We start from the raw sequence: 11737 nt of genomic DNA on the forward strand, positions 1-11737 counted from the left end.
GAGGCTGGTTTTAGAACGTAAGGGACGTCACTGTGGTGGAATTTCCCAAACCACCGTGTCATAGTAAGACCAGACAAAAGGAAAGCTTATGCTGGGTTTCCACAGGCAGCGCTTTTCAACGCACAAAAAGGCATAACTTTACACACAGGTTGTGTTTCAGAGAACTCAGGGAATCGAGGGAACAACACAGAAAAGGCATCGTCATTCATTGGATGTAAAGTTCCTGTGGACATGTTAGGATTGTTTTTGTTCACTTTCTATATAGTATTTGTCTTCGCTGTTTTCACACAACATTAAAACGCTAAGACTTTGAAATGATGGGGAGTTAGTTGCACACCGCTAACATCTGTAGGACTTGTATCTGTTCACATGTTAACACCAGATGGAAACAGGGTTTTTAAGTGATGTTGTTTCCTCTAGGATTATTATAGTTTATTTTTTATTTTTTCTGTAAGGGATCATCTGTGCTTGGAATGTTTCGCTGAGGAGCAAAAATGCAGGAATAAAAACTAACAAAAGAAAGAAAAAATAGACAATTTTTCTCTCACATTCAAAGAAAAGCCTTGGTCAAAGCTATCTCAGCAACCAAGACTCTCTCAAGTTACATAAAAAAAATCATTTAGAGTTGACCTCCATTTGCAGTAGGTCCTTCAAACCCCAAAACAGCCGACACACGTCCGTTACAATCCTCTGAATTCAGGTTTTCGGATGAAGATGCAAAAACATTCCTCCGTGCGTTTAAATCAACACGATTTCCTCGTCAAAAAAGCAAAATTGTTTTTTAGAAGAACGCACTCCAATGTTTCCCACCGTCAATGCAACTGCAAGTGTTTTTTTGTTTTGTTATTTTCTGGTGCGGGTAAAGACAGCCGACTGTTTCCCCCCTCTCCCCCCCCCAAACTTTACACATTTCTTTCTTCAACAGCGACTAAAACCATCAGTGTCCTCCGTTCATCAGTCTGACTTTTTGGATTTCCTTCTCCGTCGGATGAAGGCGCAGAGGCCGTCGGCTTTTCTTTTAAAAAGTTAAAACTACACCACAATACACAGTTTTCACAAGTCATGCGCATATACAGGAACTAGAATTCAGAAAGCAATGCTTGAAATAAAAGTTAAACATAAAAAACCTTTGAGTAAAAACTACTTTAAAGGGGCGCCCGGATAGCTCAGTTGGTAGAGCGGGCGCCCATATATAGAGGTTTACTCCTTGACACAGCGGACCCGGGTTCAACTCCGACCTGTGGCCCTTTGCTGCATGTCATTCCCCCTCTCTCTCCCCTTTCATTTCTTCAGCTGTCCTGTCAATACAGGCCTAAAAATGCCCAAAAAATATTCTGAAAAAAAAAAAAAAATATATATATATATAACTAGTTTAAAGGAAATCATGATTATAATAATAAATTATTAGCTTGTTTGGAACACAGTGACGTCTTTACATAACAAAGAATAAGTGTAAACATATCTATATCACTGGCTGGCCCTGACTCACCTCCTACGTAAAGACAAACTGCATTTGGTGATCAGCTGCACATTATTTGTAAAACAAAAGACCGGCTTAGAAATATTCGTTTTCAATAAATAAGCACATTCCAGAGGGGCAGACGTCACTTTGTTAGCCAGTTTACCAAAGGTAGCGTATTCATAAAGCATTCAACAAAACCTCTAATGAAGCAGTTTAAAGTAATTAACACTGCGGACATGTTAACGATGTAAAGTGACAGTGGGTTTTGACGATTTGGCTCCTTGGACTTGCGGCAAAAAAACTAAACCAAAATTCCATCCAACAACAAAAAAAGGAGGGAAAATAAGGCCCCTTAAATAAATATTCTTATTTTTCTTATCGTTTCCCAGGAGAGAGAAAAAATGTATGCCACACATCTGCCGTTTAAAAAAAAATGGTATTCCCACGCCGTAAGAAAAGACTTTTTAAAAAAAGAACCCAGACCAACACGGCTATACCATCCGGGAGTTAGTGTCCGAGGAAAAGTGTCCGAGGTTTTGTTTTTGCCGGCGACCCCTGTTGTTTTTCGGACATTTCCTAAAAAGAGACAGAGAGAAGAGAGATTTATTAGTTTCCATGATGTAACCTCTTAACAGTGAGACTAAAGACACACCTTTTTGTCCCTTCCCTTCTCGTCTAACAGGTTTCTTTGGATTGTGGTGGCACCTGGATTGTGGCTGCGCCTTGAGGCCAAATGGCCTCTGAATCGTTGCCATGCCGGGTACACGCCTTCAAAGGTCTCCCATTGTGTTTGTCAAAACAAGCACATGGCCAAGAAGCCAACCTACAACAAGGCACGGCTGGCAACCACTGATCACCGCCTCCAGCTGCCTCTCGTTTGCCCTCGTCAGGCCAGGACAAAAGGAGCCACGCCGACCAAGGCAAGCGAGTCTGTGTTTGCCACTCAAGCTAACCACTGGTCTGTTTCCTGCCCCCAGAAAGCCCGTAAACTGAAGCCCAGGAAGACTGGAGCTGAACAACCCATCAATCTTCACTGGAACTCAAGGTCTCCTGTCCCCTCCTTGCACAACTTCACCGGTGAGCCCCTCTACTGCACCTCGCCTACCCAGCTGAATTCCCCAAGACCTAACCCAACCCTGCACACCAGCCATGCCACGAGGGAGCTACACCTGTGCACTCCTTACTTTGATGTACAAAGAAAAATAAAGCACCCACCTTAGTGGGTTTTCACTGCAATCTGATTCTGGTCCATTCTTGTCCCGCCACAGCCTGTTACTGTGATCCTGCTCAATAAATATCTTTACTGTTACTATACTTGCGACTGTTCATCATGTCATTCATTATACCCACTGCCAGGGCTTTAAATTGACACCCGCTAATAGAGATGTTCCGATACCAGTATCTGCAAAGCCTCCGATACTGCCTAAAATATTGGTATCGGTATTGGAAAGTACTGGAGTTTATGCACCGATCCCATACTATGTGATTTAGCCCAGAAGAAAATCTACTTTAAAGTAGTTTATGTTCTTTTTCCGTTATGACTCACTTTCAAACTGGATAATAAAATAAAGTTATACGGTGTTCATGTCTGTGTTTGTTCATGTTTCACAAAGAGTTTAACCTAAGCAACAACAAAGTTAGAAATCATATCACATCCATACGACTCCGTTACATGTCCTCAAGAATAGGCGTGATCCTCCATCTTCAATCGGCTTTCAAATCTGACGACAGTTGTGAGTAATCTCCCCCTGGCATTCGTCACGATGCCAATAGGTGTAAAAGCGCGAAAGGCGGAGGTATGTCCCTCTTTGGCTAATGTATTTTAAAGATGGAGGCGCAACATGGCTGCCGCCATGGCAATGATTCTGAATGGCAGATTCTACGCTTACGAGAATACTTTGATTAGTTGGTGGAAGTAATTATACATGAATAAGCACATATTTGTGAAAGAACAAAGGTTTTTTTTTTGTTGCCAAGAATCAACTAAGAAAACATTACACAATGGAGCTTTAAAACATCATTAAATATATGACACGCTGGTATTGGATTGGTACTCGGTATTGGCCGATAACCAAGTTCAGGTATTGGAATCGTATCGGGAAGCAAAAAATTATATCGGAACATCTTTACCCGTCAACCCGCCAACTGCGGGTAAACATTGTACAGTTAGTAGCCAATTTGGCCGGTGATGAAAGATGCAAATAATACTGCGTTTGTTTGAATCGATGCGACAAGTCAGTGTTGCCAGATTGGTCTGTTTTCTGCCAAGAAATTTGGTCGATTTTGTGTGTGTGTGGTTTGGAAATGTAATCTTTATCTGGCCAACACTGCTTGTAGTACTAATCCTACATTTCCCATGAACACTATGTCCTGACGTGTCGTACAACCGTTGGCTCCGTGCTTAGCGCGCGCGGTATCGATTACGAGCTACACTAAAACGGAGAAGACAACCGGAACGGCGCCAAACAAACCAGAGCAGTTGAAATTAAAGTAAAGTCAGTTAGGAGAAAAACTAAAACATTTGGCTAGTGGAAAATCTGATTGGCTGGTAACTTTAAAAACCTACTAGCCATGTTGGCTGGTGATCAAAAAAGTTAATTTAAAGCCCTGCCCACTGCTATAAATATAATGAGTCATATTTCTGTATTTATTGTAGTTACGTCCGAGGCAGATGGCCACCAAGAGCCAGGTTCTGTCTGAGGTTTCTGTCTGTTTAAAGGATGTTTTTTACTCACCCGTTTGCATTCTCATGAACATTTTCGTATGATATTGTACGAAAACGTATGCACACTAATTGGTATGACATCCTAGGAAATTACGCCGGCCGGTCACATGACAGTTAAGTTTAGGGCCTTAACAGGTAAATTTAGCCGAGAAAAGTTGAAAAAGTGACCAGAGATGTGTCAGGAGAAACAAAAAAATGTATTTGCAAGAAACGAAATTAGACCGTGTTTTGAAATTTGGTTTTGGTTTTCAGCGTGATTTCGTACACATTTCGTACACCAACTTTTTCATTCTTTAATCCAAAAGAAATACCGATAAAAGGAATTGCCAAAAACAAAAAAATTGACTGTTTGATTGCTTTGCAGAGCCGTTCAGAGGCACACCAAAACGACTAGTTAAGATTGGAAAAAAGATTGTGGTTTGGGTAAAAACACCAGTCCCCTTAAGAAGTACTCCTGGGACATGAACACCTATTTCCTGGGTGAAAGTGTTATGTTTTCTCCTTAAAGGTGCCATAGGTAGGACTGTGAAGATCCAGGACTTAGCCAAAGAATTTGAACATCGACAACTTCTCAGTCCCTCCCCCCCTTTCTGCTAAAGCCCCAAACAGTCTCCTAAGCCCCTCCCCCCACAAGGGAGAATGAATGCGTGTGCATGAGCAGTGATTGACACAAAGTTAGACACCCATCCTGGCCCTGATTGGTGCATCTGAGCAGTTAGACACCCCCGATGGCCCTGATTGGTGCATCTGAACAGTTAGACACCCCCCCTGGCCCTGATTGGTGCATCTGAACAGGAAGTTGTGGATTTTTGCAAATCACACTACAGGCTGTAGGTGGTGTCAGAGGAGCTGGATTTATTTTAAATGACCTGCTTCCTGTAGTTCTACTGGAACATAGGGTCAGTTTCAGCAAATTTCAGCTAACTTTCAACAGAAAGTTAGTTTTATAAGTCTTACCTACTGCATCTTTAAGTTTTTCCAGGACATGAACACCTGTTTCCTGGTGAAAGTCTTGTGTTTTCTCCTTAACTTCTTCAGGACATGAACACCTGTTTCCTGGTGAAAGTCTTGTGTTTTCTCCTTAACTTCTTCAGGACATGAATACCTGTTTCCTGGTGAAAGTCTTGTGTTAACTCCTTAACTTCTTCAGGACATGATCTCCCCTCCCCCTCTTGAAAGCCCTGTTTTTTAGGAGCCAAACATCCCCCTGACCTCCTCCCTACGAGGATCTTCACGGTCTTATACAGCAGCAGTCAATGCGCTGCTGTCAGTAATAATTACGTGGAATGCATACCAATTACAGCCTCGCAGCTATACAAACAGTTCACGAGGACAGCCTGACTGCTTTAATGTCAATAAGATGAGAGGCTTGTTCTGCTGTCAACCAGCTGCCTCTTCAACCCTCTTCAATTCAAAAAGAGACTGATATTTCATCTTCTCCTCAGAGTGACGGAGGAAAGTCTGTCTGCTGCCTCAGAGCAGAGAAACCAGGCCAAGTCCAACGCTGTTTAATTCTCCTCAGCTTCTCCTTCCTCTACAGAAACCTGACAGAAATCACACCTCCGTTTCACGTGTGACGGAGGAGCAACGAGGCTGCGTTCACAGCCGGTTGTCTCAACTGTTATTGTCTTAAGTTAACTTTGTTTCCCCAGGTGAGACAAACAACACCTGTCATGTTTCTCTGCCAGTCTAAACCTTCCCGTCTAGTACACACAGATTAGTTTCTGTGCACATTATGCATAAGGGGATTATCACGAAGCATTATACAGTCTTATTATTATGTATGTAGAGTAATTTTCTTAGATTACAACCTGCAGTGGAAAATAATCATCACCATCTTCCTCAGGTTCTCCTGTTAACTCAAAGGGATTAAAGCTCCTCTGACTCTCCTCTGTTTCTGTATTTTGTACCTGAAATTTACATGAATTTACATATTTTCCTTTGCTACATTGTTTAAAAAAGCCTATAGATATAACCAAACAAGGAGCCAGAGTTTGAACTTCTCAACTCTCTTTTTTCATTCGGGACACAATTAGTTCTGTTTTTTACGTGAACAAGCGAGTGCAACACTATGAAAGTCACATAGACACATCATGTCCATGAATGCATGCAGCATTTATTAATAATGTTAGAGCGTTTTCACACCTAAAAGTCCGAACCAAGGTCCGGACCAAGGTTCATGCTTTTGTTACATAGTGTACATTTGATCCAGTAAGTCTTGGTTTCACACTGCAGTTATGCAAGTGCACTAAAGATCTAAATGTGACAAAACTACGTCCTGCCGTCATCACGTACTTGAGCTGCGTCTCCAGATACTTAGAATGGATTGGTTTGTAGACGGGCTTCCCCGTCCTCTCGTATCCTCTCTCTGTGTTGGAGGTTTTTCATCTGACTGCTGCTCTCCTCTACTGACTGCTGCTCTCCCCTACTGACTGCTGCTCTCCTCTACTGACTGCTACTCTCTCCTACTGACTGCTGCTCTCCCCTACTGACTGCTGCTCTCCCCTACTGACTGCTGCTCTCCTCTACTGACTGCTGCTCTCCCCTACTGACTGCTGCTCTCCTCTACTGACTGCTGCTCTCCCCTACTGACTGCTGCTCTCCCCTACTGCCGCGGCTCTTTTTGTTTTGTTGTGATGTTGAGAAGCAAGGCCTACCACTTAACAAGTAAACTGCTGATTTATATTCAGCTCTGATAGCCGACAGCTGTCTGCACACTCTCTCTCACGTAGGCTACACACTAAGCACCAAGCTATTCCTTAAGGAGCTTCCCCGGTCTTATAACATGATGAGAGCCTGCCAGAGCTTCCTGTAACTGGTCCGAAAGTCCGAACCATCCAAAAAGTGTTTTCATACTGGAAACGAATCGGACCATGGTTCAGTTTGGTCCAGACCGAGACCACCTCTTTTGATCGGACCAAAATTTGGTCTTTTGATCCGGACCGTACGTGGTCCGAGGCACCTTTCTCACCTACAATTTTGGTTCAGACCAAACTGAAAAGTCCGAAAGTCCGGACCAAATGAGGTCGGTGTGAAAACGCCCTTAATGTCTTCTTCAACAAACTGACCAGTCACAGCAGTGTACATATATTCTGAAGACATCATGATGATTGAAATGCCTTAATTGATGCATTAATTAACACATTGTTCCGCTATTTATTCATGCATGAGATACTATTAATCCTTGTACATCAATGATAGGGGATAGGGGAACAAAGCAAGCTTCACCTTGTGATGCACATCACCACGGCGACGATGATGGCGATCTGCACGGCGCCGATGATGGCGGCGATGAGGACGTAGTGAAGCTTCTGTCCGCTGGGAACCACGTAGAGGATGTTGAAGTCCAGAGGCTCGTCACACTGAGCGCCTTTGTAGCCGGCGTCACACCTGAGACACACACACACACACACACACACACACACACACACACACACACACACACACACACACACACACACACACACACACACACACACACACACACACTTGTCAGCATCAGCCCACAAAGGATTTCTTTGTGTTGGCATATAGTATTTTTACTGTAGCTACACACATTTCTGTTTTGATTACGGGATGAAGTCCGGGTAATGTGAGTGTAGTAGTTCAGGTAAAGTCACAGACCTGCAGGTGGCCACGTTGTACTTGATCTCACACTTCCCGTGAACACAGAAGCCGGCGTAGCTGTCGGCGCAGGGGATCGGCATCCCGGCGTAGAAGCCATCGCCGTGGTCCAGACCGGTTGTTTCTGCACAACAAACGACAAACACACAGCGTCAGAGGACCATCTGCTGCTGCACAGGGGAGCGTTTGGACTGATGTCTCACCTGGTTTTATTTCATTTATCCCAGCCTACAGTTATTTCTTTTTCTTTTTGGAGTCATTAAAAAATTTAAATAAGCACAAATAAAACCGCTAAATACCATCCATCAAGAGAGGCTAGAAAACAGAAAAGGAACTGATTGAGTGACATGACTACAATTAAAAAACAGCAAGTAAATAAGTTATATACAAAATGAAATACATTTAAATACCTTCATACATTCAAAGACAACCTGCAGGTGTATTGTAGAGCACATATGTCAAACTCGAGGCCCGCGGGCCGAACATGGCCCCTCGCAGGCTTTGATCCGGCCCGCATATCAATTTAGGTTCACAATAAATTTTGGAAATCCTAGTTGTGCGCCAAAACAAAAAGAAGGTAAACTGTTTTTCAAACTGTAATTACACGGCACTCAGAGCAGAATTTGGAAGATTTGCTGACTTTGAGACTCAGAAAATTCCCCCAGAATCAGATAATTTTCACATTCAGGCTGTGAAACAGGTTGTTGTAACACATGTTAACATTGTTTTGATTGATCTGCTTAATTCTATGATGGCTAAGGAACTCCTTTGCTGAATTTTGTAGGGCTTTATGTTGACAAAAATGTGCCAAAATTACGAAAAAAGTGAAAAAAGTCTCAAAAAAAGCAGAAGGAGAGTATGAGGGCGTGCCCTGACAGTACAGGGCAGACGGACGGACTACGCACTATAGCTTTAATACAAAACAGAAAAATTACATTAAACACTAAGAAAATATGTGCAGGACATGTGCATTCAGTGGTCAGGAAGTCCTTTAACCTATATTTACAATCTTCCATGCTAATAAAATAATCTAGATTAAGGTGACTTTGTAGCTCACACCAAGATGACGGAGCAAAATCTTTATTCTGAACCTTAACTGACATGCGGGCTGGATCACAATTTGCAAGTGGCCAGATTTGGCCCGTGGGCCTTGAGTTTGACACATGTGGCTTAGGGTTTTAAAGATTTATTTTTGTAACTTGTTTGAGATCTGCAAAACATTCTGTGCAATTCTGTGGCCGCAGATTTCGCGTGAGCCTGATCATAAAACACAAAAGCTGTGCTCATGAGGGGATTCTTCTATCACAGAACCGTCTCATCTTCACTGCAGTAATAAAGAAACCGCCTACAAAGCAATCTGTAGCGCTCATTAAAATGACAGATATGCAACGTACCAAATTCACATCAACACGAAGAAAAGCCTCAAGAACAAACACAGAGCGTGGCAGTTTAAAGGTCACAGTTTGGCACTTTAACGACTACACAAATAACATGCAGTGCTGTTTAATCAAACCTGTGAACTGTCAAAGTGTCGAGAATATTAGAGAATATGAAGAACATCTTTATTGGTTTCAGGGGGAAGAGCAGGGAGAATGAGAGGGGGAAACGCTAGAGCAGGGGGAATGAGAGGGGGAAACGCCAGAGCAGGGGGAATGAGAGGGGGAAACACTAGAGCAGGGAGAATGAGAGGGGGAAACGCTAGAGCAGGGGGAATGAGAGGGGGAAACGCCAGAGCAGGGGGAATGAGAGGGGGAAACACTAGAGCAGGGAGAATGAGAGGGGGAAACGCTAGAGCAGGGGGAATGAGAGGGGGAAACGCTAGAGCAGGGGGAATGAGAGGGGGAAACACTAGAGCAGGGGGAATGAGAGGGGGAAACGCCAGAGCAGGGGGAATGAGAGGGGGAAACACTAGAGCAGGGGGAATGAGAGGGGGAAACGCCAGAGCAGGGGGAATGAGAGGGGGAAACACCAGAGCAGGGGGAATGAGAGGGGGAAACATCAGAGCAGGGGGAATGAGAGGGGGAAATACCAGAGCACGGGGAATGAGAGGGGAGAACACCAGAGCAGGGGGAATGAGAGGGGGAAACGCCAGAGCAGGGGGAATGAGAGGGGAGAACACCAGAGCAGGGGGAATGAGAGGGGGAAATACCAGAGCATGGGGAATGAGAGGGGAGAACACCAGAGCAGGGGGAATGAGAGGGGGAAATACCAGAGCATGGGGAATGAGCGGGGGAAACGCCAGAGCAGGGGGAATGAGAGAAAGGAAACGCCAGAGCAGGGGGAATGAGAGGGGGAAATGCCAGAGCAGGGGGAATGAGAGGGGGGAACGTAGCAGAAGACGTCTGAAGTCAAACAAGGTAAATCTAAAGTAGATTACGCCCAAGGCCGTTTAAAAACTGCGTCCAGATTCATTTTTGATCTCAAACAGTTGTAATCTTTAGACATTTATATCCATCTTTAACCCATTCACGATGCATCCTTTCATCCCCAGTCAAGAGGAGCGAATCAGCAAGCTGTAGTCGGGAGGCTTTCATGTGTTCACCGAGGACGACTCCGGCTGCTGTTATGGTAACCAACGCACTCATTCATCGCCCATTACTTTCAGCACAAAGAGGATAATCACCAACATGATACCTTCACTGTTGCATTAGTGAAGCTGTAATTACAGATTCTAAAAATGTGTAATTTTAACATCCTGGGAATATTTCCGCCCCCCTCCCCCTCCAGAGAGAGAGACAGTAATGACCATAATTAGCCTGAGAGCCCATATTTAGCTGTTGTTGTTCCCCTTTAAAACCAGATGATGATAATGTGAGGCAGAAAAGATCACTGAGCAAATGATGAGTGGAAAATGAAAATGTTGGAGTGAAAATCCAGTTGCATCTCCGGGTGGGGGGGGGGTGGGGTATAAGACAATTAAACAATTTCAATAAGATAAGTTAGACTTTATCTATCTAACACTGGGGAAATTCCTTTGTTATCAGTCAGGGTTTTAAAACCATTTGAACACCTCTCCTTTATTGATTTCACAGGAGATGTTACTATAAATATATGGGCTTGTTTGTTTTTTTATTTTAACCCCAAAAAGTCCCACATAGAGTTTGCAAGTGTAACAGCAGAAATTATTTGTACACTTATGAAATTAGATGAATATGTAGGCCACATGTACGCACATACAGTATGTACATATTTATGCATGTACATACAGAAGAAATAAGAAATGAAATGTACATAAAGAAAATTGTGTCGTTAAAGCACAGCAGCAATGGTACACCAACAAGGGATGTGAATCTGTGGCACTATAGATCAATTGAAATGATTAACCTTATACTTAGGAGGAATCAATGCTGCGCATGTCCTTCTTCCTGTAGTAACCTTAACTTAGAAATATACTCAACCACGGGCGCCCAAACAGACTCAAATTTTCCCGCCGACCCCCTCAAGCTGAATTTAATTTTCTCCAGAGACAGGAACATCATGAGGTCTTTAAGCCATAAAGACGCTTTGGGGGCAAATGGTGACTTCCACTCCCAACAATATCCTTCTACGTGCTAATAAGGAGGCAAAGGCAATAGCATCCCTTATTTTCCTCCCAAGCAATCGATGGCGTGGTAATACTCCAAAAATAGAAGTGTCTGCACGACCCAGCCTGGTCTCACAGAATTCCGTAAAATGATCACGAACTGTTAACAGCGCATTACGTGGTGGTGGCCAAAAGGAATGTGTGAAAATTCCGTGTGGCCACCACGGAAAACAATGCCAATGTAAAGTCAATGAGAAGGTGACGTAGCATTAAGAACGACTATGGTAGAGAGTAGTATGAAAGCCCGAAAATCCGCGTAGGGAGGTTGGTTGGGGGGGGTGGATGGGTCAAACCACAGGACTTTCACCCAGGAGACCGGGGATTGTGTCACATTCTTCTTTTC

At 43.6% G+C, this 11737-nt stretch overlaps 1 protein-coding gene across 1 annotated transcript in view; it reads right to left on the reverse strand.

Annotated features, from left to right (window-relative positions):
* Window positions 1–1409: 1409 nt before the first annotated feature.
* Window positions 1410–11737, reverse strand: part of tmeff1a (transmembrane protein with EGF-like and two follistatin-like domains 1a) — a 96622-nt gene continuing 86294 nt past the window's right edge. The window contains exons 8-10 of the mRNA XM_031292464.2: window positions 7812–7935; window positions 7416–7577; window positions 1410–2038 (exon numbers count right to left, since the gene is read on the reverse strand). Of these exons, the coding sequence (XP_031148324.1) occupies window positions 1954–2038; window positions 7416–7577; window positions 7812–7935 (371 nt within the window). The 3' untranslated portion in view covers window positions 1410–1953. The remainder of the gene's footprint in view (window positions 2039–7415; window positions 7578–7811; window positions 7936–11737) is intronic.

This window comes from Sander lucioperca, chromosome 9 (genome assembly GCF_008315115.2).
Source record: "Sander lucioperca isolate FBNREF2018 chromosome 9, SLUC_FBN_1.2, whole genome shotgun sequence".
In the NCBI taxonomy this organism is placed as follows: domain Eukaryota; kingdom Metazoa; phylum Chordata; class Actinopteri; order Perciformes; family Percidae; genus Sander; species Sander lucioperca.